This window comes from Tenrec ecaudatus, chromosome 8, assembly GCF_050624435.1.
Source record: "Tenrec ecaudatus isolate mTenEca1 chromosome 8, mTenEca1.hap1, whole genome shotgun sequence".
Taxonomy (NCBI): Eukaryota; Metazoa; Chordata; class Mammalia; order Afrosoricida; family Tenrecidae; genus Tenrec; species Tenrec ecaudatus.
Genome location: NC_134537.1, coordinates 103,854,767 through 103,881,832, shown reverse-complemented (window position 1 = coordinate 103,881,832; position 27,066 = coordinate 103,854,767). Strand labels below are relative to the sequence as shown.

General features: G+C 42.3%; 1 protein-coding gene across 8 annotated transcripts in view; it reads left to right on the top strand.

Moving 5' to 3' along the window:
* Window positions 1-27,066, top strand: part of UNC5D (unc-5 netrin receptor D) — a 697,582-nt gene that overhangs the window by 588,518 nt on the left and 81,998 nt on the right. For 4 of the 8 annotated variants that reach the window (XM_075555759.1, XM_075555758.1, XM_075555755.1 and 1 more), the window contains 3 exons: window positions 14,747-14,893; window positions 18,594-18,971; window positions 23,608-23,692. In XM_075555759.1, coding sequence (XP_075411874.1) covers window positions 14,747-14,893; window positions 18,594-18,971; window positions 23,608-23,692 — 610 coding nt within the window. Of the gene's footprint in view, window positions 1-14,746; window positions 14,933-18,593; window positions 18,972-23,607; window positions 23,693-27,066 lie in introns of all 8 variants that reach the window. The other 4 variants (XM_075555757.1, XM_075555756.1, XM_075555753.1 and 1 more) reach the window with 1 other exon arrangement.

Below are 27,066 nucleotides of genomic sequence, written 5' to 3'. Positions count from 1 at the left end.
TTAATCATAGTTAATAGAAACTTCATTACCATCAAATGTGCTTTCAATAAATGTTGTGTAACAATGTCAGGAGGTGCAGTAAAATATAGTAGGTTCTGAATGGCAAACACGCAGCCCCCAAGTCAGACTGGAAAGTGGTCGTGCTCAGACAGTGAGACTCCTCAAGGCCTGGGGGACTCTGCTTTCTGTAAGCCTGGATCTCCTGGAGAGTGGCTCGTTCAGCAAATTCACCTTCGGGATGAAAAAGATATAAATTCTCCCTGGAAAATAACTCAGCACCAAATATTATCTCTTCATCTCCTCACACAGTTATTTTGTTCTTAGCAGAGATGAGTGCTAAGCATGAATCCATAATCCAAGGAATAGGTTTTCAGTTCGCTACCTACAGGACATCACTAAGACATTCCCTACTAACCTTCATCTCAATTTGTCAAAACTGACAATACTATTCTCCCTCCTTTACCTGCCCACATCCCATCGTAGCTCTCAATGAATAGTGCACCGTTACCTCAGGTGTTAGGTCAATGCCTGGACAAGTTCTCTGACTCCTGTTCTGGCCACTTTATTGGGGGCTTGTTCAACTCTTATCACAATCCATACATCCAGCCATTGTATCAAATGCATTTGTTGCCATCATAATTTTCAAACCATTTTCTTTCTACTTGTGCCCTGGGTATCAGCTTCTCATTCCCCCCTGTCTGCCTGCCCCCCACTCCCTCATGAATCCTTGATAATTTATAAATTATAATGATTATTTTCATATCTTACCCTGACTGATTCTACCACATAAATAGAGCTCAAGTTCTCCCCTCTCTTATTTTCAATGTACCAAATCCATGCCTCCACGCATTCAACAGTTGTTTATTGAATGATGACCATGTGATCAGAGATGTTTTCTAGAGAACCAGCAGTGAGCAAAACAGATAGAGTTCCTGCAGACACGATATTCCCAATCCTAGCGAAGAGATACAGAATTTAAAAATGAACCAGATACAGAAATGAACAAATGAACAGTGCTGGAGGCTGTGGAGACGGTGGTAAGTGCGGAGGAGGAAAAATTGCAAATGAGGAACACTCCGGCAGCATTGGAGGGACTTTTGATTTTTTGTTGCAAGATGTGCAGAGAATGTCTTTGTCATACAATTACATTTGCGAAAAGACCTGAAAAATAATAATCAAGAAAATGCTCAGTAATTCTGAGGGGAAAACATTCTAGAAACATGACTTAGGAAAGGCTATGTGTTTGGCGAATTTCAGGAACAGTAAGGAGGTCAAGAGGTCTGACACCGACTAACTAAGAGGGGAGAGGTCAGAAAATACTGTGAGTCTGGGTAAGAGGGAATGGGTAGACAAGCTATGTTCCAGGGCATTTTAAGAACCTTAACCTTATTGTGAGCAAGATGGGAAAGTGCTGATGATTTGTAAATCAAGTGACATGACTTAGTATTATCAAGAATCAACTCTTTGAGGATTGATGAACCTACAGGGACAGCAGGTAGAATAAAGGTCTGGGGGGTGGAGTAGAGTGGGGGTCGTGGTGGTGTTGGGGGTAGTAAAAGGGAGACTATGTCAAGGGTTCAGGAAGACAAAGAACATTTGGAAAAAGATTGTGGTAGAAAGTGTACAATTCTGCTCGATGTGATTGAACTATGGAATGATATGGCATATGTATTAGCTCCCAATAAATAATAAAATTCAAAAAAGAATAAACTCTAACTACTGGGTTCCATATAAATTAATAAAGATCCAGAGCAGAAGCAAGACAATCTTTTAGGAGGCCATTACAGTATTACGGACTCAAGTGAAACGTGCCGTAACCTGGGTAGATAGCAGTGGAAATTGAAAAACACGAGCCATCTCATAGATATCTTTTGAAGGAGGGTCGAAAGGCAAATGTGCTGATGGACTGTGTGGAGCAGATAAGAGACAGACAAGTGTGATCGGTGTTTCCAAATTGTTGGCTCTACAACAGAAAGGATGGCATTGCCATTACTGATGTGAGGTCGGCCGAATGTAGCAAACCTGGAGGGAGACTCAGAAGTTAAAGGTTGTCCATTTTAAGTTCGGGACAGGTAAGAAACATTTAAACAGCGAGACGAAGAAGGCAGTAAGTTTAGATGGTTGGAGGTGGCAAGAAGGTCCTGGCTCGTGGCAGACTAGTGGGACCTGTGAGTGTGCAGATGCTATTGAAATCCCTGGGTAGATGAGGTCACTGCATGAGGAGGGTTCCCAGAGAAGGTGACTGATCTGAAGGCTGAGACCTGACAGACATCTAGATGTAGAACAAGTCAGAAGTGGGAGAAGAGAGACTGTAAAACAGCAACAATAAAAAACTGAGAAGAAAATGGTGTCCTCGAATTGAAGTTCAAGTCTCCCTCCTTTCTAGCCAAGGTTTCCACAATCGCCTCACTGTATCCAGTTTTCCCCATATTAATTTATCCGATCTCTCTAACATAGAATTCTGATTGCATCGCTTCTCCCTTCAAGCTTCTTTCACAGTTCATCATTATTGTTAAGACAGAGTCACAAACACTTAATTTGTAACTATTCTGGCCTCGATGTTTCTGTTAATCGTGTCACCTCCTCTCAGTCCACCGGAGCGCTAGGCGATGCCCGTCTTCCCTCTCACCGCTTGCTACGCTAGTCTTCACTCAAGCCAACCTGCTTCCTGTTGGAATATGTTTCAGTATCTAGTGCATTGTACAAGGATAGTCGTTATTTCTGCATGAAACCCTTTCCTTCCACATCACCCTGAGCCTATTTAACGTGTTTTTCTTTTAGGCTTCGGTTTAGATGTCATTCCCATAAGGGCCTTGAGCTTCACCTCAAGTTAGGGTAACTAGACCTTGTAATGTGCCTCAGTGTCCAACAATTCCCCTTTCTGTACTGTATTTTCATTATCTGAATATTAGTCTAGATTCCACACCTGATAGACACAGTTCCTACTACCTAGGATACAGCGTATAGTCTTAGTCATCATTATACATGCAGTGGGAAATGCTATGCCTCATGTGACCCACACTGCCACCAGAGTTCCTTTAGAATGTATTAGATAATAAATGTTGAATTGCATTCCCAACTAATTTTTCTTACTTACACCTTGCTGGGGCTTTTATTTTTATTTTGTTTCTATGGATTCACTTTTGTTTATTTATGCAATAGGTATTCAGTGTAAAACTAGTTGGGCCTCGTAAAATATAAAACAAACAAACAAAAAAGATCGAGAAATGTTTCTTTTCCACAGCTTCATGAAGGAAGAGAATAAATGATTTGAGACAAAGGAAAGAAAAAGAAAAACCTACAGAGTAGCGATAAGTCAGAATCCATCTGTTGGCAGTAGGTAACCTGAGTCAGCACTAGATTAAAGTCCCCAATCTATGCTTCCCCAAATCATTTCCATCAAGGAATACTCTAAACATACTTTTAGAGTCTACAACTTGCTATGATCGTCTTCTCAGTGACACACATTCCATTTATTGTCCTCCTCAAACACTGTGGCCTCGTGCACAGTGGGGTCATATTGACAGTGGAAGCCCCTGTCCTCTCTGATCTTCACAAGGGTAGAGAACTCTTCAAGGGAAAAGGATCCTGCACCCGCAACTTGACATTCTCTTTTAGGCCATGTATACGTGAGTAGAACTTGAACCTATAGCACTATCGCTGTATCCTTGTCTATACCTTCCAGTCCACAGATGACGTCTAGCTTCACCTAAGTTTGCATGAACCTACTAGTATCAATGCTGATCAGTGAGTCACATTCACTTTTTTTCCATTTTGTCATTTTCCTAATCTCCTGCTGATTATTTTTAATTACATAAATTTAGCACTTTCCACAAATTGTGTGATATGCTGTGTCCTTCAAAATCAGTCCAGCTGTATGTATTTAACCCCTTTATATGTGAAACATTTGTAATTTCGTTCCCACTTTGTTTCTTTATTATCTATTTTTTCTCATAATAAGTATATGTTTGTTCTTATTACCATTTCCAATGCTGTCGCTAACTCTCCCCCTAATGGACTTGAAGGAATTTCTTTATTCAGTACCTCAAAACCAAATATAGACACAGCAAAGAGTAATGAGCCAATATTCCTTTAACATGAGAAAAATGCACAGTGCTTGCTAAAAATGTGAACTCACACATCCAGCCATTGCACTTGTTAGTATTTTTCAAGCTTTATATAGATTTTATCATCTAAAATTTCAGTATAAGTTAAAAAACATGAAGCTATTTTCTCAAGGTGTGGGTTTATTTATTAAACATTAGGGTTTATTTATTAATTTTCTGACTTTTACTGTTAACCTGCTTCCCTATCAGATGGGCCAAAATGCAATTCTTTGTGATTCAAAGAAAGAGTTTCCTGTTAACATTCAATTTCAAATAAACAGCAACAAAATTTTAGCACAAGCACCCTCCTACTATTGCATGAGAAGTACCTATATTAAATGATGAATGATAGGAAATTCAGTTTTAGGTGTTTTTCTTTTATTTGCTAAATCTGGCAGCCTTATTAAAAAGAAGAAGATAACGTGTCTGAGTGTTCACTGTTATAAAATATTTTATAGACGGATGTTTTCGTTGTTGTTAAGTTTTGTCAAATCAGCTCTGACTCATAGTAACATGTGCAGAAGGACACACGGCAGGTCCTGCACCATTCTCACAATTGTTTTTAAGTTTGAGCCATCATTGCAACCACTGTTTCAATCCACCTCTTTGGTAATCTTCCTGTTTTGTTTCCTTTTACTTTACCAAGTATGAGGCCCTTTCCAAATAATGTGAGGCAAAGTCTCACCGTCCTTGCTTCTAAGGAACATTCTGCTTGTACTTTTCCAGGACAGATTTGCTTTTTCTTTTGGCCATCTATGGTCTTCGCAATATCCTTCCTCAAGAAGGCAATTCAAATGCATAAATTCTTCATCAGTCTTCCGTATTCCTTGCCCAGCTTTCAAATGCATATCCTAAAATAACAAACTCACTGCCATCAAGTGTTTTCCAAATTGTGGCAATCCCATAGGACAAGGAACCTGTGGGTTTCCAAGACTGTAGCACTTGATAGGAGCAGAAAGCCTCATCTTTCTCCCCAGAATTGGCTGGTAGCTTTGAACTGCTGATCTTTTGGATTGAAGTGCAACTTAAAACCAGTATGCCACCTCAAATGCATTTTCTTACCTCACTGTCATTGAATCAACTCCTGTGAGTTTTCAAGACTCTAAGTGTTTATGGGAGTAGAAAGCTCTTTCTTTCTCCCGTGGAGCTGCTGGTGGTTTCGAACTGCTGATCATACCATTGAGGGTGGCTCTGGAAACCCTCAGCGGTAGTTTTGCTCCATTCCTTAAAGTCACCGCCAGAGGGACAAAGCCCCATGTCCATGGCATGAGTTTGGGATTTGCATGGTTTATAATGATCCAATACTGGCCATAGGTTCCAGTCAATTGGTGACTAGAAATAGATGTCAAGTGGGGTACTTAGTATTGAATGTGGAGATTGAGAGACATGTGAGTCACGAAAGCGCGTTCTTAGATGAGGATCGGAGATGACTCTTGAGTCACAGGTGTTGCCATTGGTAGTATCACTGTCAGAAGGAAAACTTAAGAAAGTAAGATGGATACATATGAACATCAGTGGACAAATGTGAAGTCTTATCACACAATGTTTTGTCCAGCCGGCAGGAAGGTGATATGAGCCCAGATCTTCTCAAAGGAAGGAAGCTAGTCAAGAGATTGTGACGTGGCATTCTTTAGACCGAGGGGAGGTGTTACTGGTACCCTCTCTGTATGAGTAACTTTCCAAAAGGAGCATAAAACGGAAGGTTAAAACGCATATGTGCAACTAGAAGAATGAAGGGTGGTTATGAAACAAGAAGACAGGAGCTGGTAGGAGAGTCAAATTTTAGGCACAGAGTTGGCTGTTTCATCTACTGCTGCATAGCAGTGGCAAAGAATAAGACAAAGTCACTTTCTGTCGCACTTGCCCTTCAAAGAGAACTGTGATTTAAGTTGAAAGACAGACTTTGAAAGGTTTGGGGAACAATCAAAAAAGTAGCAACAGGGGACTGGTTAAATAAATTATCATGCAACCTGGTAATGAGCTCAGCAAATGGAAAAAGGAATAAAGTAGGGCTGTATTTTCTGATAAGGAGATACCACAAGCAGAGGTTGAAAAGAGTACAGAAAGGAAAGTACAGCATTATGCTTTTAATGTAAAAAAGAGGAAAACAAGGATACATATGTTTCCTCTCCTCTGAATAGAATCACAAGGTACTATTGAGAATCACTATTTTGGAGGAGGTATTATTGGGGATGGCATAGTGATTAGACTTTGGGCTGGGATCTGTATGATCAGTAGTTCGAAACCACCAGCTGCGCCTTGGGTGAAAGCCAGGGTTTGCTGCTAATCTTGTAAACAGTTAAAATCCCGGAATCCCGCAGGGGGGTCATTATGAGTCAGCATTGACTGGATGGCAGTGAGATTATTGGGGGCTGGAGGAAATTTGTTTTGGAGGGCACGATGAATAGACATTGAGGCCACAACTCAATAGCAGTGAGATGATTGTTGAGGAAAAGCTTTTTTACTTAAAAAATACTTTCCAAACCATTCTCGAATCTCACATGAATTATGACTCATATTTATTTGATGTTTAAATTTCAATAAAGACAGTTAACTTCAAATTATGGAAAATTTATTAAGAAACATTTAATTTAAATAAAAATGCTTTGCATTCCTATACACAAAGAACTCATAATTCAGGAGATGTATAAAAGGCTGCATCTTTGTGAATGTTTCTCAGAGAGTAAGTTGAGCAACACGTTTGGGAAGAGGTGACCAGGGAGACTAGAGTGTGATTGTAGATGGACGGGAAGGCTCAAGCGTGAAGGGAGAGTTTGAAGCTGCGAGACCAAAAGAGAATAATGAATGAGGTCAGGTCCCGAAAGAGGGCGGAGAAGGCTGTGCCAGAGCTGCCCTGACACAGACGGGGAATCATTCTTCCGGGAAACGAGGAAAGGAAAGGAGTTTGTGAGAAACGTGTTATTTGGACACAGACAATGAATAAAATAGTGAACTTCAAGGAAGGTGCAGGGGCTGTTCCATCCCCTGTTTGTTGAAGGCACCAGGCCTTACTGTTTCTAAAGCCCCTCCCCCGCCCCCTGCAGGGCGTAACTCTTTGTCTCTGGTGCTGCTGTAACACAAATACAATAGATGGTGGCTTTAACCAGCAGACTTTTATTTTCCAACAGTTTCAGCAGCCAAAAGTCAGTAGTAGGGTCTCATTCATCAGGATTCCTTCTTTGTAGGTAGCCCTGAACGCTCTTTCAATGCATGGCTTCTAGATGAGCCTTCCAGGATGGCATGTGCCTCCCTCCTCCCTTGTGTGAATTGTGTGGGTCTAAATTGCTCTTTGGCTACTCAGGAATGATTAGGTTTAGGAGGCACTCCATTGCTGTTATTGAGATCTAGCCAAGTGACACGATCAGGAGTGAAGGTTGACAGGCTATTCTATAGGAAATGATTAATAACATTGATTTTGGAGTTAGCCAGGGATTGAATCCCAGTGTTACCAGCTACCATTTGGGAAACTTTGGGCAAGGTAAGTGATTTTCTTGTCTCAGTTTATGCATCTAAACACTCAAAACCAAATGCCTTGCCATCCTGTTGATTCTGACAGATGTTGATCATACCTAGTGTTCTGAAGGCTTGATATACTTTTGGGAGGAGATGGTCTCAACCTTTTCCCATGGAGCAGCTGGTGGATTGGAACCTGGACTTTGCAGTTAGCAGCCCAATACTTACCCAACACAGCCACCAGGGCTCCTTTCTGCATGCAAGTGGGGGAGTTTTCACCGACTTTGGGAGGATTGGCATAAGCTAATAAATGCAAGGAACTGGAAGAGTACCTGGCATAATTAAGGCTATTGTGATGAAATATAACGGTAAAACAATAGCCATCAAGATAGCGCTAATGATGTTTCCAAGGACAGGAAACTGGAAGCACCGAGGTGCAGATCAGTTAAGGGAATATAAGACTCCTAGAAATGAAAAGATAGTCGCAATTGCTGACCATGGCTGACCATGTAAAAACACTTCTCTGATGTGCTAAATTAAATTTTTTAAGTTTTCCTGCTTGAGGGGAGCAATGCAAGCAACTCTAGCAAAATCTTGATCACTTATATTTCAGCAGGCGGTCAAATATTTTGGCACAGAAACTACTTGTCAACAGCACTAGCTGCACCCAGGTGCCCTGCTGGGACAGCCACTGTTTGGGCCTGGGGGGACTGATATGGCTACTACGGCCTCATCTCTTGAGGAGACATCACTCAGCCCCACTGTGTGGGGCTAAATTCACTGACTCTTACTTATCTGAAGGGGGCCCTAGTGGTTCAGTGGATTAAGCATTGGGCTACTAATGAAGACAGGCCATTCATTTGCCTTTTAGTCCAAAAGCAGGTATCAACAGAGAGGCAAACCCAGTGGGCAGCTCTTCTGGTTAGTCCTTTGGAAATATCGGTTCCTACCAATGGCAGGTGTGATTATCATACATTATAAAACCTTTAAGTTTATCATCACCTATCTGGCTATGGCTTGATTTTTAGTGCATGTTATTTTCTCTACAGATCTATCTAGATAAAATAGACTGAATGAATAGTCTGGAGGAGAAAACAACGGAACCAATGTTTCTGGGGGACACGGGAGAGGGGGAGTCAGGGGTAAGGAGGTGGTGCTGATCAACCCAGGGACAGGGGAGCAACAGTGATCCAAAATCAGTGGCAAGGAGGGGGTGAGAGGCCTGGTAGGGATTCAGCAAGGGCAACGTAACCGAGAGCAATTACTGAAACCCAAATGAAGGCTGAGCATGCTAGTGGGACAAGAGGAAAGTTAAAGGAAATAGAGGAAAGAACTAGGTGACAAAGGGTATTTTTAGAGTTCTAAAGACTGGGATGTGTGTATGTAAATATATTGATATGAGTGTGGGGAAACAGCTCTATGTGTATATGTTTATAGGTTTACTATTAAGGCAGCAGATGGACATTAGGCCTCCACTCAAGCACTTACTCAATGCAAGAACACGTTGTTCTATTAAATTGGCATTCCAGGATGCACACCTTCCCAACATGATTGCTGAAGAAAAATGTGTGCATAGTCAAATGTGGTGAAGAAAACTGACGGTGCCCGGCTATCAAAATATATAGCGTCTGGGGTCTTAAAGGCTTGAAGATAAACAAGCGGCCATCTAGCTGAGAAGCATCAAAGCCCACATGGAAGAAGCATACCAGCCTGTCTGACCATGAGGTGTAGAAGGGACCAGTTATCAGACGTCAAAGAACTAAAAATCCTATCAGTGGGTTCCCACCTTCCTGATATGATCAATGATGACAGACGTGTGCATTATCAAATGTGGTGAAGAAAGCTGATGGTGCCCAGCTATCAAAAGATATAGCATCTGGGGTCTTAAAGGCTCAAAGATAAACAAGTAGTCATCTAGTTCAGAAGCAACAAAGCCTACATGGAAGAAGCACACCAGCCTGTGTGAACACGAACTGTCGAAGGGATCAGGTATCCAGCACCAAGAAACAAAAAATCATATCATTGTAAATGTGGGTGAGTGCAGAGTGGAGACTCAAAGCCCATCAGTAGCCAACCAGACACCCCTTACTGAAGAGTTGTGGGGAGGAGATGAGCCAGTCAGGGTGCAGGATAGCAATGATGAAACATAGAACTTTCCTCTGTTTCTTACATGCTTCCTCTCCCCCACTATCATGATCCCAATTCTACCTTACAAGTCTGGATAGACCAGAGGATGTACACTGGTACAGATAGGAACTGGAAACACAGGGAATCCAGGACAGATGACTCCTTCAGGACCAGTAGTGAGAGTGGCAATGCCTGGAGGGTGGAGGGATTGTGGGGTAGAAAGGGGAAACCAATTACAAGAATCTACATATATCCTCCTCCTTGGGGGATGGACAGCAGAAAAAGGGGCAAGGGGAGACGTTGGACAGTGTAACATATGACAAAATAATAATAATTTATGAATTATGAAGGGTTCAAGAGTTAGGGGGAGTGGGGAAGAAGGGGTAAAATGAGCAGCCAATTAATATTGGCTCATGTAGAAGGCAAATGTTTTTCAAATGGTGATGGCAACAAATGTACATATGTTCTTGACGCAATGGATGGATGTATGAATTGTGATAAGAATTGTACGATCCCCCAAGAAATTTATTTTTAAAATAAAATAAAATAAAATAAAACAATGTTGCTGTTAAAAAAACCTTTAAGTTTGTTAATGTCTATTCCTTGAACTAAGAAGTTTGAAGGGACTTGGAAAGGTCATTTAGTCCACTCACCAGCTTGGAGAAAAAATAAAATAACTGCAGACTATTGTAAAGTTGTGCTGTTTTTTAGAGACTTTGTGAAAGGAGATTTCACAATCTCCTGCAGAAATACAGTTCAGTTTTTTAACAACTCTCATTGTAGAAAAGGTCATTTTAATATCTAACCAGAGCCTCAATTGCCATCATAAAAGCCCAGGTTCTCCTTTTCAGTTCTTGTTAGGGATGACGGCGAGGTGCTTACTAGCTTCATCATAAATGAGTGGTCACTGAGCACCCATGGTGGGTCTGTTCTCCCTTTATAGCCCCCCTTTATGCATTAAAGATCACCACAAAGTCACTGTATAGCTCTCCTTTCTCCGGGCCAAATGAATCCATAAACACATCCTCTGCAGAATCCTAGTTTCCAACTGTCTGTTACTCTCTGTGGTCTTTCTCTCCAGCTGCCCCATACCCCCTCCAGCAATGCGTGCTTTTCTCAATTAAAAGACTCAAACCCACTGCCATCAAGTTCATCCCAACTCAGGAGACCCCCTCTAGGGTTCTAAGACTGTAATCTCTCCGGGAGCAGAGTCTCATTTTGTGCTGGTGGGTTTGAACTGTCAGCTAGCAGGTAGCTGTCCAAGGCTTCCCAGACAACATCACCCGGGGCTCTTTCCATCCCTCACTAATTCTGGTTCATTTGGAATACAAGAGATTTCTCAATCAATTACAGTTGTTTTTAATTGGTAGATGATAGACACTTTAAAAAAAATCACATAGTGGATCTTTCCAGCTTTGCTTGAAGTTTATGTGATGCTTGAAAAGAGGGACTACGGATGAAGCACACAGAGAAGACACCAGTAACCTGTTGATATGTAAAGCTACTGTTTATGCACCGTAAAACCAGAGAAAAATATTTTGTTTACCAAAGGCAGAATATCCGTTTTAAGCGCAGGACATCAACATAGTTGCTAAAAATCACTTCGAACTAACCAGTCAGTGATGCTGTATCTGGGAAAAGGAGATCTAGCATTGAATGAACATCTGTATGCATACATGTCAATAGAAGTGGGTCCCTACAGCAGAGGCGCCACAAGGATGTGGTTCATGTAATAGGTCTCTGCAAGCGGTTGATGAATTGTTGGACTTAGGGTTTTCAAGTCTTTGTTGGAAATGATAGGATTCTCATTACTGCATTTAAAGTGTGGACTAACTCACTAGCACTAGGAAAATTAACAATAATATAAAATATGATAAAAATGAGCTTTAGAGTATAATGTCGATACAAGAGTTCAGAGAGCAAGAGTTAGCAGGGTTTCCGACTTGGTGAAGACAGAATCATTTTCATGAGGTGGGGTGGGGGAGGTGCTGGACTGGCCCTTGATGAATAGAGAGAGAGAGAGGAGTAGGTACTAGATGCCTGGTGAGGCAGGAGAATATTTCGGTGATGAATACAAGGGGCCGTTCACCAGCAGGTGTTTACCTAGTAGCTACATTAATTATAAGTTACGGTGTACAGTAGTGCAGCCAAAGGGAATGTGAGCACAGGAGTGGACCAGGAGAAGGCTGTGAGGCTCCCGGCTGTACCGTGTGGCCATATCGTTAATTGAATTTTCCTGGGGCGCAGTGACGATGGAGTCTGTGGAGTAGGAGGAAAAGCAGCAGGAGGAGGATAAACAGGAAGAAGAGGAAGAGCAGGAAGAAAAGGAGGAGGAGAAGGGAGGAAAAGATAAAGAAGTCCATTAGACGAATTTGAGCTTTAGGTAAAGATATTTATCCTTCAGAAGTAAGCCTGTGGTTTGATGACCGGGGCAGACTGTAACCGCATTGAGAGTGCCAGAATCCGACTGGTCTTCCAGTGTTTAGACAGCAAACACGAAGGAGTTAAGTCATGTGTTGATTCATCGACATATCTCACTCCTGTTGTATGGTTGACTCTCCCCAAATGCTTGCTCCTTTAATACAATGACTATATCATGAGTTTTTAATGCTCAGAACAGATTGTTCCTGTAAATTAAATACCACTCCCATTATCTTATCATAGACATCCCTCTGCATTGACTCCCAGCTTTTAGAGACGTCCGTCCTCACAGGTGGTCTCGGCTGTGCTTTTGAAGGAGCAGTGCTTGCTTTCCACATGGTTCTAGCTCCTTTCTTCCTCCCACTCTATCCCCCAAAGTACTCACTTTTTGAAAATTCTACAATTTCATATTTCATTTTCTTAACTTAAATCAGATAGGTTCTGAAACTATTCCTGGAAAAGGAAGCACATATGTCCTATGAAACTTTTATATCTCCGTCAGAATGCACACACAGGGTCTTTTGCTGAAAACAAGACGTGTGTCTGGAGGGAGACGCAGAATTGGATTACCTGTGCAGCAAGGAGGAGGAACATAAAGGGCAAACTGGGAACCTAGGGGAACAAAGATAACTTGTTCTTGCTACTCAATTTTGTTTTGGGATGATCGTGTCCATTAATGTCCATTTTCCACAAGGACATTTCCCTGGTTGCCAGCCCGTCTTTTTAGGGCCTGGGTAGCTAAAGAGGCCTTTGTCTCTCTGCCGACTCAGCAGCTGAGCAGCTGCATCCCGTGCCCTGCCAGGCTGTTTCTCGACATGTGTTCAGTGGTTGAGCAGGTGTGTTTTCCCTGGTTACACCTTTTGAAGGTGATTATGTCATCAGTCAATAGAGCCCAAGGAAAACATAGAGCAATTGGTCCAAAGTGCCCTCACCACTCCTGCTCCCCTGGCGTGGTGCATCTGTTGTCTTCTGTGACCTCTCTCTGCTGGAGAATGATGTTCTCTAGCACGTTTACCTTGAGGCCAATTGATTCGGAGGAGGGTGGGAGAGAAGGGGAGGGAGCGTTTCTCTCCTACAGAGACATAGGCAGGCAGTGGATTTCAGAGGGTGGTGTCAGGCCCCATGATCCTAGGGGCTCTGAGAAGCTTGTCTCCAACCTGATCCCTCTCTCATTTGGATCCTTATCAAAACATCCACTCTTTCTCCACACCCACCTGGCTTTCCCGGGTCTTAAAGTACGCGATGATCCTGTGACCTTCCAGGTACTGAGCTTTCTGGTGGCCGTGCTCACATTTGAGAATTATTTGCGTGTGTGTGTGCTACCCTCTTACTGAACTGGTTCTGCTTGCTTTCCTTGTTCACGCTTTCATCCGGTCGCACCTCATTTTACAGTCCACTAACTTTGTTGAAAATAAATCCACTTTACTTGTGTGGTTAGCATTACTCATTTGATAACATAAGTGCGGTATTAGGGTGCAGCGGATGCATAGTGAGTGCCATGCAATTACAAGGTAAATATACGACGGGCTTCTTTTATCCTCGAAACCCCACACCGGGTGACAGAGTAATTACGTTTGGACCTATTAAGTGTACTTACCGCATAATCTGTAGGAAGATTAATTATGCAGTTAGCACTTGCCACCCTCCATTTCCACACGCTTCCCAAGATGATGCCTCTTTAGGACTACGTGGTCTCGGGTAAATCTCATATGCCGAATTGCAGTAGCCACTGTGAATGTGCTTCTGGAACGAAGCACGCCCAGAGTACACATAGCCAAGGGGTTGGAAACTAGTTACAACATTTTGTGGTGGGGTGGGAGACACCCCAGTTCTAAATCCAAACTAACGCTCTTATTTCTGCTTTGCCCATGCATTCAATAGGATGGAGTAGGAGAGGTATGGGAGAAACAGCATGTGCCCCTTCAGCGTTCACTTCTCCTTCACAACATACACTCTTAGAACCTAGCATTGACGTGGTGCTAGAAAGCATTTGTTATCGACCTGTAGCACCTAGCACCAGAGGCCTGCATATCTCACAACCAACATTCCCTACCTCTGTCGGATAGGCTAAACTGATCTGAGCCGCTGTCCCCTCACAGGGAACGATTGGTGCCAAAGTTAAAAGGTGTTGTTGTGAGCTCCGCCCCCTTTACCTGGTGGCTCTCTGCACTCTCTCCTTTCCCTTTAGGAATGCATGCGCCCAGGGCCTACAGGAGCAGAGCAGTCCACCGTGGTCTGGCATTGTCTGTGGGTCTCATGTCCCCCCTTGAATACAGTAACGTGTAAACAAAAGTCCTTTGCAGGTAAAGATGGCTTCCTAAAACGAATAAATCATAGAGTTGTCTTTTTTAACTAGGGGAAAAATATATATTTCCTTTGCACACTAGATTCTCTTCAAGAGTATACTACATGGTAAATGCGTGACTGGAGGGCAGCTATCTGACCACCAGCCCCCTGACTGACAGGAATTTTAGGCACAGGAGTCTTGGGGGAAGGGGAGCACAACTTGTGTTGGGTGACGGATGTCATTTTCTCAGAGCAGTAGTTCACAACTCCATTCCCCTTTCGTTTGGCCCCCCAGGGGGGCTCTTCGGCCCATGCGGATGCTGACGACTGAGGGTTTCTCTTCTGTCTTTCAGGCATCGAGAATGCCAGTGACATTGCTCTGTACTCGGGCTTGGGTGCTGCCGTCGTGGCTGTTGCAGTCCTGGTCATTGGTGTCACCCTTTATAGACGGAGCCAGAGCGACTATGGCGTGGACGTCATTGACTCTTCTGCATTGACAGGTGGCTTCCAGACCTTCAACTTCAAAACAGTCCGTCAAGGTCAGCGGCTTAGGTACCCGCCACATTCCATCCTCAGGGCCATAGACTGCGCTCACACAGGGCCCCCAGGGTTCACCTGCGCCCTGTGTGAAAGTAGCTTTTGGCGCTGGGAGCCGCTGCCAAATCATCTTCGTACATTCGGAGACCAGGCTCAATCAAATGCTTGACTGGCACGAAGACCAACATAATTCAGTTGGCCATGGGGACATTGTTTACATTTGATTGCTTTATTGGTCACTTTATTTAGATCATATAGCTTTATTTAGGTCATATAGGGGGTCTTCCAAAGGATCATGGAAAGTGAAATGCAAAGCAATGCAATGTCCCCATGAACTCTTTGACCTACTATCACGTTGTCCAAGTTTAGAGACCACCCTCCCCGACATTACCTGCTCTCAAGTGCACATTTACTATATGACATATTAGGCGCGGTTATTTTTGCTGCTTCTATTTTAAATGTTAAGGAGTTTAGAAGATATCTAATAGGTCAGCTAGCCAAGAGGGAAAAATGAAATTCTCAAGCTCAATGATTCTCAGCTAGTGCCAAGTCCGAGCAATCTTTTTTGGTTGGGGAAGGAAAATCTGTCATGTCACAATACAGGAATGCTCATTTTCAAAACAGAGAGTCATTTAATTCTCTTCTGTGAACCAAATCCATTTCTGATCATGAGATGGGGATGAGACATATATTCATTTTTTTTTCATTTCAGGGGAAAAATGAAACTGTCTCTCTGCAGAGGATGAAGTTTTCTACCTTGACTCTCATCTTCAATATTGTCACCTTCAGTTCTGTTTATTGTGTATCAATAGGGCCTGTGGTGCAGGGCAAGGAAAGGTCTTACTGCTCAGCAGTGCTTGAGCAGACAGGGTCAGAAGTTGAATCCAAAACATGCTAGTAAAACAAATTGGGAGATGAATAGAAATGATGGGAGAGTTTTAGGCCTTGTCACTTATTTCAGGGTATCTCAGCATGAGGTATGAGGTATGCATGACCCTAGAGAAGAGCACTGTGCATTTCAGTATAAAGGTTAATATGTATGATTTAGTTAGTGATAAATACAAAAGATCTAATGTTTATGCCATGTAAGAAACTTCAAGTTTATTTCTTCAAAATAATCAGACACCCATATCTTAGACCATAACACTTGAAAATATAGGAAATGTAATAGGGTGAAAAACAGCTTTAGGTATGGGACCAGAAGCTTTTTAATCATCTGACTTTGGGTCCAAAATTTCTTTTAGGAAAAAATCTACTCCTATCAGATTGATTTCAACTTGCAGTCCATGGGCTCATATAGGACAGAGTAGAATTGCTCCATAGGTTGTCCAAGATGGTACATCTTGGAAGAGCAGACTACAGCAGCTTTCTCCATTTGAGTGACCAGAAGGGTCAAACAAATGCCCTTTTTGTTAGTCGTTTAGCGCTTTAAAGCTAAATGCCCCCAGGGGCCCTGAAATGGCTTTATCCTTCAATAGCTACCCACTCTGAGGTTCAATGGTTGTGCTGCCCATGCAATGGAGACACCATCCTCCTCCTCACCAGAGACTTGTAAGAATGAAATGATCCAGGAAAATATGGACAAACCAATAGGCATAGAGAACATAGTTCTGAAAGCTGGTTGTGGCTTCTTAGTTCAGCACAGACTACCAATTGGTAACCAATAGGGAGGAAGGGAGAGTGATGCTGACTTCCACAGTTCCAGGAGTGAGGATTATTTTGATATTTGCTAATAAATGCGATTACTTTAGAGGTTCTCAAAATTTACATATATTATGAGTCACTAAAGTAATATATTACCTTTGCAAAGATATTTGGTCATTTTTAAATTTGTATCTTTGGCCAAGAATCTCACAAAATGCTATTTACTAAATGCTACTCTACCTCAGGTTCACTGAGAGGAACACATTGACCCTCACATTGATGGTCGTGACTTTGCCTCCACTGCATTAGAGAGTTCCTGTCTTGAACAATAAAGCCGGGCCAATAGGGCAAGGAAGAGGGAGAGTTTTTAATGGAACGCCATACTGAGGGAAAGTCAGAGACTTTACCAAACGCTTCCAAGGAAAAGTTTGAGAGGACTTGGTGAACTGCCTCTGCTAAGGCTTGAATCAAGTTGGCAGTCAACATTCTTCAATTGCAGAATCTATCATACATAAATGCTTATGTAATCAGACACCTTGCATTTAAGGGTTGCCTGACTCAAGGGAATAGCTTTGCTTCTTTCCTTCACAGAAGCTAAGAGTGATTTACAAACAGAGCCAAAATTTAAATTTCAGAAGGTGAGATAAACTTGGAGACTCTAAGGATTTTTCATGTTTACATGTAAACTCGTGCTGACACTCTTTCGGATCTGAGCTGGTTCTTCAATCTCATTCCTTGCCTCGGGAGTTCTTGAATCAGAATGAGGGTAGAACCCACTACAGTTCCATTATAAAGCACAGTCCTTTGATTGTGCTGTGTCTTGGGACGATGGCCTCAAACTAGAAATAAATGCACCATCAGGGACCACTTAGATTGACAGCATTATTTCATCCCATTCTGAGCTTCATAGTGGATTCTACCAGCATCAGAGTAAGAAGTTGGAAACGCCAGGATTAAAGATTTTAGGGGGACAGACATTATTACAAATTAAGAAAATGGGAACGCCGTAGAGGCTAATGCAATATGGCCAAGAATTGCAACATTTTCAGAAATATCATACTTTAAATATTTTGGGAGGCCCCAGAGGAAACTTGTTTAATATGGTTGGGGTTCCATTAGAGATGTCACATTGACGGACTGATATGGGAGGGAGGTCTGGGACTGAGGGGTATGTCGTTATTTACTAATGAATGAGATGACTTCATCACCAGAAAGGATCACAGCATTTCTTTTTAATTGTGCTGAGCTCAAGTTGTCGAGCTCCAGCAGGTGACAAAGTCCGGCTTCCCGCGTATTTGTCAAGTCCTAGTTTGTGACTGGGAGGAAGTCACCTGAAGCTGTTCTCCGAGGAGACTCGACTCCTTCGCATCCCCTGGTGGTGTCCCTGCCCTCTAAGAGTGGCAGATGCCTTATTAGAGCAAATGAGCTGCTCCAACAAGGAGCGGTCCATGAGCTGTGCTGACCCTGGTGCTCTCAAGAGCATCACCTCCTCTCCGAGTTCTAGAAACCCAGAGTTGCTCGCGAAGTCGCTCTACAATCTGTGGCAGCCTCAGTTACACAGAACACTCCCTCATCACCATGCTCGCTCACCTCCTGCCATGTCAAATGAGCAGATGTTACTGTTTGCCTAACTGGAGTGCAAAACATCTTTTTAAAAATTAGCTTCTTTTTTGCCAGTTACAATAATCACATAAATAATAATACCTGGGGCAGTTTCCTGAAAGAATGCCAATGGTGCTGGTTTTGAAAAAGAGCACATGTGTGGAACTCTGGAGCAGTGAATGATTTGGTCAGTGGTATTTGGAGAAATCACTGCAGTAGCTAGACACCCTGAGTCCATGATCCTGTTCACTAATGACCAGCCAATGACAGCTGCATTAGTTATGTAGGTCGGGCCTAGAGAGAGCACTCTGGGTGGAGCAGCAGACAACCACAAGTTGTTAGGAAAGGTATATGTAAAAGAGTGCCTTATAGTTTTGAGTGACAGATCAATTATAATGTGATTATTGTATTTACCAGGTAACTCTCTGCTCCTGAATTCTTCCCTGCAACCAGACCTGACAGTGAGCCGAACATACAGTGGGCCCATCTGCCTACAGGACCCCCTGGACAAGGAACTCATGACAGAGTCTTCGCTCTTTAATCCTTTGACAGACATCAAAGTCAAAGTCCAGAGCTCATTCATGGTTTCTCTGGGAGTGTCTGACAGAGCTGAATACCATGGCAAGAATCATTCTGGGACTTTTCCCCACGGAAACAACCGCGGCTTTAGTACCATACATCCCAGAAGCAAAACGCCATATATCCAAAATCTATCATCACTCCCCACAAGGACAGAACTAAGGACTACTGGTGTCTTTGGCCATTTAGGGGGTCGCTTAGTAATGCCAAATACAGGTGAGTGTTAAGCGTGTATGTGCGCATTTTCTATCATTTGCGTAACCCTTTTATATTTGCACAATGATCTCACATCAGCTCTGTGTTGGGATGTTTTCCACTCCCTTATTAGAGCTAGAAGCACGGTGGTTCCCTCGGTCTACTTGACTCACACAGCAAGCCAGCACCAACTCTGCGATTATATTTCACAATCCTCATCTCAGCACGGACTGAACACTTTGTTTGAGGCCCAGCTAGAGTTAATAGTCTTATTTGCTCCGATAAATTGGGTAGTTCCACAAACCTTAAACCCTTTTGAATTGTATTTTCAATAACATGGTAAGCAAGCATGGAGAGCATTCTTTGACATAGCTCAAGGGCATGGCTGTTAGGAACCATATTTATACCCCCAAACAATTGATGCGCCTAGTGAAATAACACAGAGTGTAATTTAATCAGGAACTGATCTAATATCAATAAACCTGGTTATAATGCCACTCTATTGTGAGTAGCGATGAGAATATAAGCTTCAATTTCACAGCCATATCATAAATACAGGTAGTTCTTAAATACATTCCCCTTCCTCTCAGTTGGCAGAAATTTGTCTAGATGTTTTAGCAGGACACTTAAGGTGTCTAAGCCAGATAACTTAAAAAATGATATTTTAGCTATAGATTCGACTTGAGAATTCCAGTTGAGAGCTAACAGTATGGCAGAAGGGGTCAATATCTCGCCTGCTTTCTGAGCACTGAGCAGTAGGTGGTAAACGGAATCATTGCTTTATTGACTTCCAAGAGAAAAGAGAGTCCACTGGATCTATGAATGTTCCTAGCAATCATGGCCTTTAGGGCCATATTCCTGGGCGGATTTTTCCCTTCGGCTAACAAACTACTCCAAATCAAATAATGTGCCTCCTAAAATTTTCAAATAGGACTAGTCTAATGCTACAATCCAGCTAGCTGTTCTCTCTTATAGCTAGTGATTTGAGAGTGAAATTAATTTCAAGTAGATTAGTGCTGTCTTATTCTCAACCACTTCCTTCCTTCCAAACTATTTGAGGCAAATATTCCTCTCAATACAGCTCTGACAATGACCTTGTTGTGTAATGTCCCAATTCTCTAAATCTTCTGAAGTCATTGTTTAAGGGCCAGGCAGAGATCATCATTTAAATGTGACTCAGTGTCTGTAGGTAATCTTGCCTGGTGATAACTAGCAGACAAATATTGGAGACCAATTGCAGATAGAGTCAGTCAGCCGTATTGGCCAAGTATCCTATGTCTAAGAATCCACAAATAACAAAGAAAAGAAACAACCCCTGCCTTCTCAACGAGAATAGAATATGCACACCACATTTAAGATGTACACTGAATCACTGAGTGTTTATCTCCAACTCATTTTCAATCTTTCAATAATTCCTGGATGGATAACGTAGCCAGCACTCATTTCTTTTCCTCATTAAGACACATCCTTGTTTGTACACATCTGTGGGTGTGCAAAACCAGCTCACTCATTGACTATGTTTGCTTAATGATAGTCTCAGATAATGAGGAGATGAATCATGAGAAACCAGAGATACTCTTTCTTCTTCCCCTCTGGTTTGAGAAGTGTTTGTTGAAAACACAAAGTTCTAAGAGGGTTGCCTGCAATTTCCATACAGTTCCTTTGTGGAAGAAGCATTTTCTAGCACCTAACAAGGAGCCCTGGACAATAGGAAAGATTGTCGTGGGACTTTGTTTGAGGATGAAGACATGTGGGGAATTGAAACATGTGTTCTCTTATTTGCAGGGCATAAATGCAAAATATGCCCTGGGGAGCTAACGTGTCAAGAGAGTAAGCGGCAGGAATTAGATTGCTCTGAGACCAGCCTTGGAAAATCATCATATGGTACCTGGCAGTGATTTCTGAAAAAGATCGGGTTGGAACCTACCCTTCAGAGATCATTTGTTATACAAACTATGAAATCCCATATTCAGACAGGTTGTCCTGTTGTCATATCAAATAAAAGGCTGTCAGGGTAGCAGGTGTAGTTCGAGGGAGTTTATTTTTCTTTAATCAGAGATAAGTGGCCAATGACATATTGAAAATAGTTGCTTCTTTAGGAGACCATTGGCATACAGCTCTCCCACAGTTTCTTTCATTCTTTGTAAAACATAACTTGCTGCCACCGCCATCATTCCTGTACCCCTTGCCTCTGTGTTGGACAGTCTTCCATCTCTGTACACAATTTGCATCTTTGAGTAGGTAGAGGGAAGTACATACAAAGCATAATAATACAATCTCTGATTGAATGAAAGAAGTAATAGTGTAAAGCTCCAACGATCCTGCTGATTCAGGTCGAATGCAGAAGCATGATGAATAATGTTTTAATCTAAACAGAGAATTAAGCTGACATGAAAGGAATGAGATGTGATCTGTTCTACAAACAGCCATTTGTCAAATGTCCACATACATATTGCTTCTGATTTGATCTGGGAGTGGACCAGAAGGTCCTGGTAATCTACAAAAGAAAGCAGGTCTCAGCACATGACATTTTTATTAAGAATTTTAATCCAATTTAATCATTCACGTGTGAAACTTACTGAGTGCCAGCTCTGTGCCAGGCACTGTGTTAAGTGTTACTGATGTAAAATGGAATTATTGTTTGGAGAGTAAGGTCTGAATATCTGCTTTATCAAGCCTAAAAAGAGAGGCAGCAGAGCAGAAGTGCCTTGTCAAACTAAGAGTGCAGACTGAATACCTAGGTGTGTATTCAGTGTGGCATCCCAGTACACTGAATATCTTTTGCATTACAACCTTTGCTCACCGGCAGGGAAGGGCATAATAAAGGCTACTTCATTTGGCAGCCACCTTTAAGGAAGAATAGGAAATGGAAGGAGGAGCTTAATAGGAGGCCTCTAAGTATTGGCAATTATAGTTCTCCTCTGTTGACATTAAGGTCCAGAATGTAAATGGATTTTCTTCCTGAAAGGTTGTACGCGAGATGTAAATGTGCCTCATTCTTCATGCTAGTGAAAGATGATGATGATAACTAGCATGTTACTGGATATTGCTCATAAATGTGAATCACAAATAACTTGTTTAGCAATGAGTCTTGGATTCCTTGACTGTACGGCAGCTAACAGGCACACAGAAGGGGATCAGTAAAGTCTGCTCTCTCTGGATGTAAATTATCATCTGCAGCCCAAAAGCTCTCTGAGCAATGACATGAGCACTAACGAAAGGAGAATGGGCGAGAGCTGCATTAGTCAAAGCATAGGCGGATAACCTGAGGTTTATCTTGTAAAGGTCTCACTATGCTTCTATTTTATCTCTTCTCACACACAAGAAGCTACCTTAAAGAAAATACCTGCCCTCTATGATTTTCTGTCTTGACCCAAGTGAAATATTTACTTCGCTGCATTCATAGGAGAGAGGGGGCATTTTGAAATGTAGTGTGATATGGTTTCCTATGCCTGCCCTCGCTGTCTTATATGATTTTACTGAAATGAGGATATGAACTTTTGTTTTATTTTCCATCTGACTTGGCATGACTATGGTTAAATAATATCTAACCTTAGCCTGATCAAGTCTTTTTTGTGTCTTCCCCCTGCCAATTTTGGGCCAGAAACTGGCTACCCAACAAGTCATTTTGCTCCTAAGCATATTAGATGTTCTTTCTTTCTCCAGCTTCCTGAACAAAGTGCAGTGCTCCGCTGAGCACTTATTCCCAGAAACATTATTTGTAAGGTTACTTCCTCCAAGCTTCTACCAAAGTGGTAAATGACTCACCTATCATCTCAGGCACTTTTTCCAGGGAATGAATGGACAGGGAAAAGATAGAGCAGTGGATTTTAAAAATGTAAAGTAGACTAACCAGTATATCAATAAACTCTTCTACCCTCATCTGTGTTTGAAAGTGCTTGCCTTAAAGCATGCAATCTTTTCAAAGATCTAGAAATGCTGGCAGTGTTTAGAATAAAACAAACAAACTGTACCAGGCCAGGGCTGTCTAAAGGAGCAAATCCAGTGGAGCTCATATATTTGTAAACAATAGCTTTTTATCAATAAATAATTATATATCAAGAAGCACTCCAGCCTAGTCCAACTCAAGTCCATAATTCCCTCTTCAGACTCAGGTAGCTGCAGACCGATGACATGGAACGTTGAAGGGGGAAGCAGGAAGATCACAGGCCTGTAGGTGTAGAATAGAGTGGATCCACGGTCCGTGGAAATGTTACAGGGCACTGTCGGCTCTCAGGGCTGGACAGCCCACGTGGGGCTGTCCCTGGAGGCAGGCAGAGGAACAAAGGTTCACACAGAGAGAGTTCCCTCATTCTAACATATGTAAAGGCTTATAACACCAAGGTGGTATCATCAGGCTGTGATCCAACTGATAGTTTGGGCCCCACCCGTACACTTACCCAGCAGTGCCTCTTTGATAGAATCTCTAATCATCATAAAAATGAATTTGAAAACTCATTTAAATAATGTGTTCCTCTCTATGTTAACATTAGTGACGATGTCTACTCCCTAATTATCTTGGACCTTCTAGATCTTCCAAGGATTGGGATTTCATGAATTGTTGTGAGAAGGTCCTTTGTGAACATCCTTACTATTTCGAGGTGCTTCGAGATAATTGGAAACATTTTGAACCACTTTTGATTTTTTTCTGTTCTAGGGGTGAGTTTACTCATACCACATGGCGCCATTCCTGAGGAGAACTCTTGGGAAATATATATGTCCATCAACCAAGGTGAACCGAGGTAAGAGACAAAGAAGAATGCCCTATTAAGGACCTTGTGAATATGGAATGGGATCTGTGCAAAAAATTAAGTTATTAAGATCATCAGACATAGAAATGTGTTGGTGATATAGAGAGCAGTGACTTGAATATATTGAATTAAACTATTGGCTAGAATGAACCATGAATGTTAGTTTTGTTACCTTTCTGTGCCATTGAACCAATTCCACTTCGCCTTGACCCTGTAAATATGTTTCTGTCCATTTGATTCAGATTTACAGCAACCCTGTCGCGTAGAGAAGAAGCTCCCAGTAGGGTTTTCCTGACAGTAGACTTTATGGATCAGCTAGCCACCTCTTTCCCCCTCAAACATTTGTCTTTCAGTTAACCACCGAGTACTGAAAGCATGGTGCCATTAAAGTTCCTGAGTAACATTGTAAGGCAAACTCAAAGGGCCCCATAGATTTCCTGTACTGAAATCTTTATAGAATCAGGTCGCGAGGTCTTTTCTTCTGCAGGAGTGGCTGATGGATTTGAACAGCTCACCTGTCACTTAGGAGCTATGTCCTTAGCCATTGTGCCACCAAGGTTTCAGGAAAACATGCCTAGATCCCTGCTTTTAGATCACAGATCCGATGTCCCCAGCATTTAAACAGCAGCTACCATCAGAGAGCAATAAGTTGGTAGGTAAGTCACAAGGACAGGCTCTCCATAAACATTATCTGCTTCCCACCCACTCTTCCAAAATGGGGGGAAAGTCATTCCTGGACTCATGTGTGGCGCTGAGCATGATCCAAACACAGGTTGATGACCCGGGTCATTTACATTGGGGAAAGACCTGCTCTACACGAAAAGACCCTCCTCTCAATGTAAATCGATGGGTTAGGTTTCCATTGCTTTGCAGGGTGACAAATTTGCAAAGCATTAAATTCAGTTGCACAATTATAAACATTGCCACATACTCTTTTACTGAAAGTAGTCGGTTGTTTTCTTGGTGTAACTATAATATTTGTGGAAATACTGGCTTCCTGAACATAAGATAAACCAAATCTTTGGAAAGCAATTTTTTTCTCATAAACTCGATAGATACTGCTGGCATTTTAAGTCATGGCATCTTGGTTGTTTAGAACAGATTTTTGTTGTTAGCGAAATGCACAGGAAGGATACACACTAGAAGGAATAAACAGCCAAAGAAACAGACGGCCTTAACAGATTTGGACAGCTGTTTCTGTAAAAGAATTTGTCGGTGCCTGATGGCTTCATCATTCTGGTCTTCAGGGCTTGAGCGCAGAGGAAAGAAAGGCTGGGCTAGCGGATTGTTGAGCAGGCTCTCAGGAGATTGCTCTGCAGACCGTTCCGGCTGCTCCTCATGCCAGTTCCTTTAGAGGAAAGAAAGGCTGGGCTAGCGGATTGTTGAGCAGGCTCTCAGGAGATTGCTCTGCAGACCGTTCCGGCTGCTCCTCATGCCAGTTCCTTAGTTGGCAAAGCTGGATTCTTTGTGCAACTGAAGAGGAAGAGGTGCTGGGGTCTTCCTATCTCCATTGGGCACACGGGTAAAACTGATGTTCAAAGAGGCTTGGAGGGCTCACGCAAAAGCAGATACGCTGATGTAACAGATTTGAAAACAGTTGCTGAGGTTGAACCTCCTCTTTTTTAACTCTTCAGTTCACTGACATAGAAAACTCTACCCGTTTAAAATCCACTGCATGGTTAGCGGAGTATACGGACTCACACTTCAACCTGTAGCCTCCTGCACATACCCCATGGGCATCTTCCTTTGCCCCTGACTGAGATCCAGTGAGCCTACTTTCAGTTGCTTTCTCACAAACCAACCGCCACCAGTGTGGTTTACCTACCGTGTTTTTGGAAGCCCACCCAGGGCTATTTCCCATGTCCCCAGGTACCAAATACTTTACAATTTACTCCAATCCCAAATCTTTTTTAGAATGTCAGACATGTAAGATTTAAATAAAAGGACTTTTTAAAAATATATATATAAGAACTGAATGATCATGGTCACCTAGCAGTTGTAAAATAAAACGGATCAACGCCCAAGAACTTGGCAAAATCCATAGACCTTGAAAGACAAGTTGACCAAAAGTGGTCATGTCCTCTGTGTCTAGTATTTTAGGGCCCACCTGCTTCAATATATCCATCTGCAGATACAAGGTGGACCTGTAGATATGTCTGTGCATGTTATGGCTGTCCAGAAAGGTGGAAAAAAACACTATGAGCCTATCCACGATTTTAGAGCAATGAAATGTACATTTTCCTATAGGTTAGATTAGTTTAAAATAAAGTTGTGGGAGGGACACATTCTTTTGCCAGTCGTGGAAACCTTCCCAGACACTCTTATCTCCAAAGCAAATGGCCAATCCCTGGGCTACAGGCCATTCATTTTTCTTTGCCAATGCGCACTACCTTTTGAGCAGCTCTCTGCTACTTACAAAAACATTAAAAATAGCAAATGTCTTTCTGCTCCTTTCATATGTCTTTTTTTTTAAACACTGGGTTGATTTCTTTTCATCTCTGCCAAGAAGCTGCTTGAGTTTTACAGCGTTGAATCCTGTGATTGATCAGGAAAGGCCATTGATATAGCTATTTAGTGCCATCTTTTCTTTGTAATGTCACTTGGAAATCCATTTTTATTTCATACTCTATGTTCTGCCATCTTGAACTGGTACTCAGGATAGGACCCTTTTCTTCCTCTAAGTCCTCAGAGCAGGGACAGCGCCGCCGGGTGTCTTTCATCTTTGCCTCTGGAGCCACCCGTTTTCCCTCCTTCTGGTTCATCAGTGTGAAAATTGGATTTCCTGACTCTTTCTCATGTCAAAACTTACAGAATCCAGTAGGAACTTCTAAACCACACGTTTGTGCTTTATTTAAATGTAACACTGTTTCATTTTCCTTCTGTTGCCTGTTTCTAAGTTACCTCCCTGGTATAGCAGAATGATGCCTTAGTAGAACTCTAACTGATATCATCGATCCAAATTCTGTACCAGAGTCCATGGGACGAAATAGTGTGGAATGAATCAAATATTCAGAACCCATCCCTGGAATTCAAATAGTGTCAGGAGGTGCTTATGCTTGGATTTTTTGTTAAACTTAACTCGAGGTTCTTCAGTGTCTGCACTGAATGTTCCCCGCCCCTCAGGGATCCTGTTCACCTTCCTGGTAAGTCTGCAAAGGACACTCGGTGCTCTGCTATGACGGAAAGAACATCACCCTCCTGCTTCAACATTCCCTCTCTGCCTATATTTTCAGACTTGAATAACTACCTCAATGAATCTTTCCAACTGCCTCCAGAGGTCTGCATATTTTGCTGATTATAATTTTTAGGAAATTATCTCTGTTGGTTCTCTCTCTCTCTCTCTCTCACTCTGTGTGTGTGTGTGT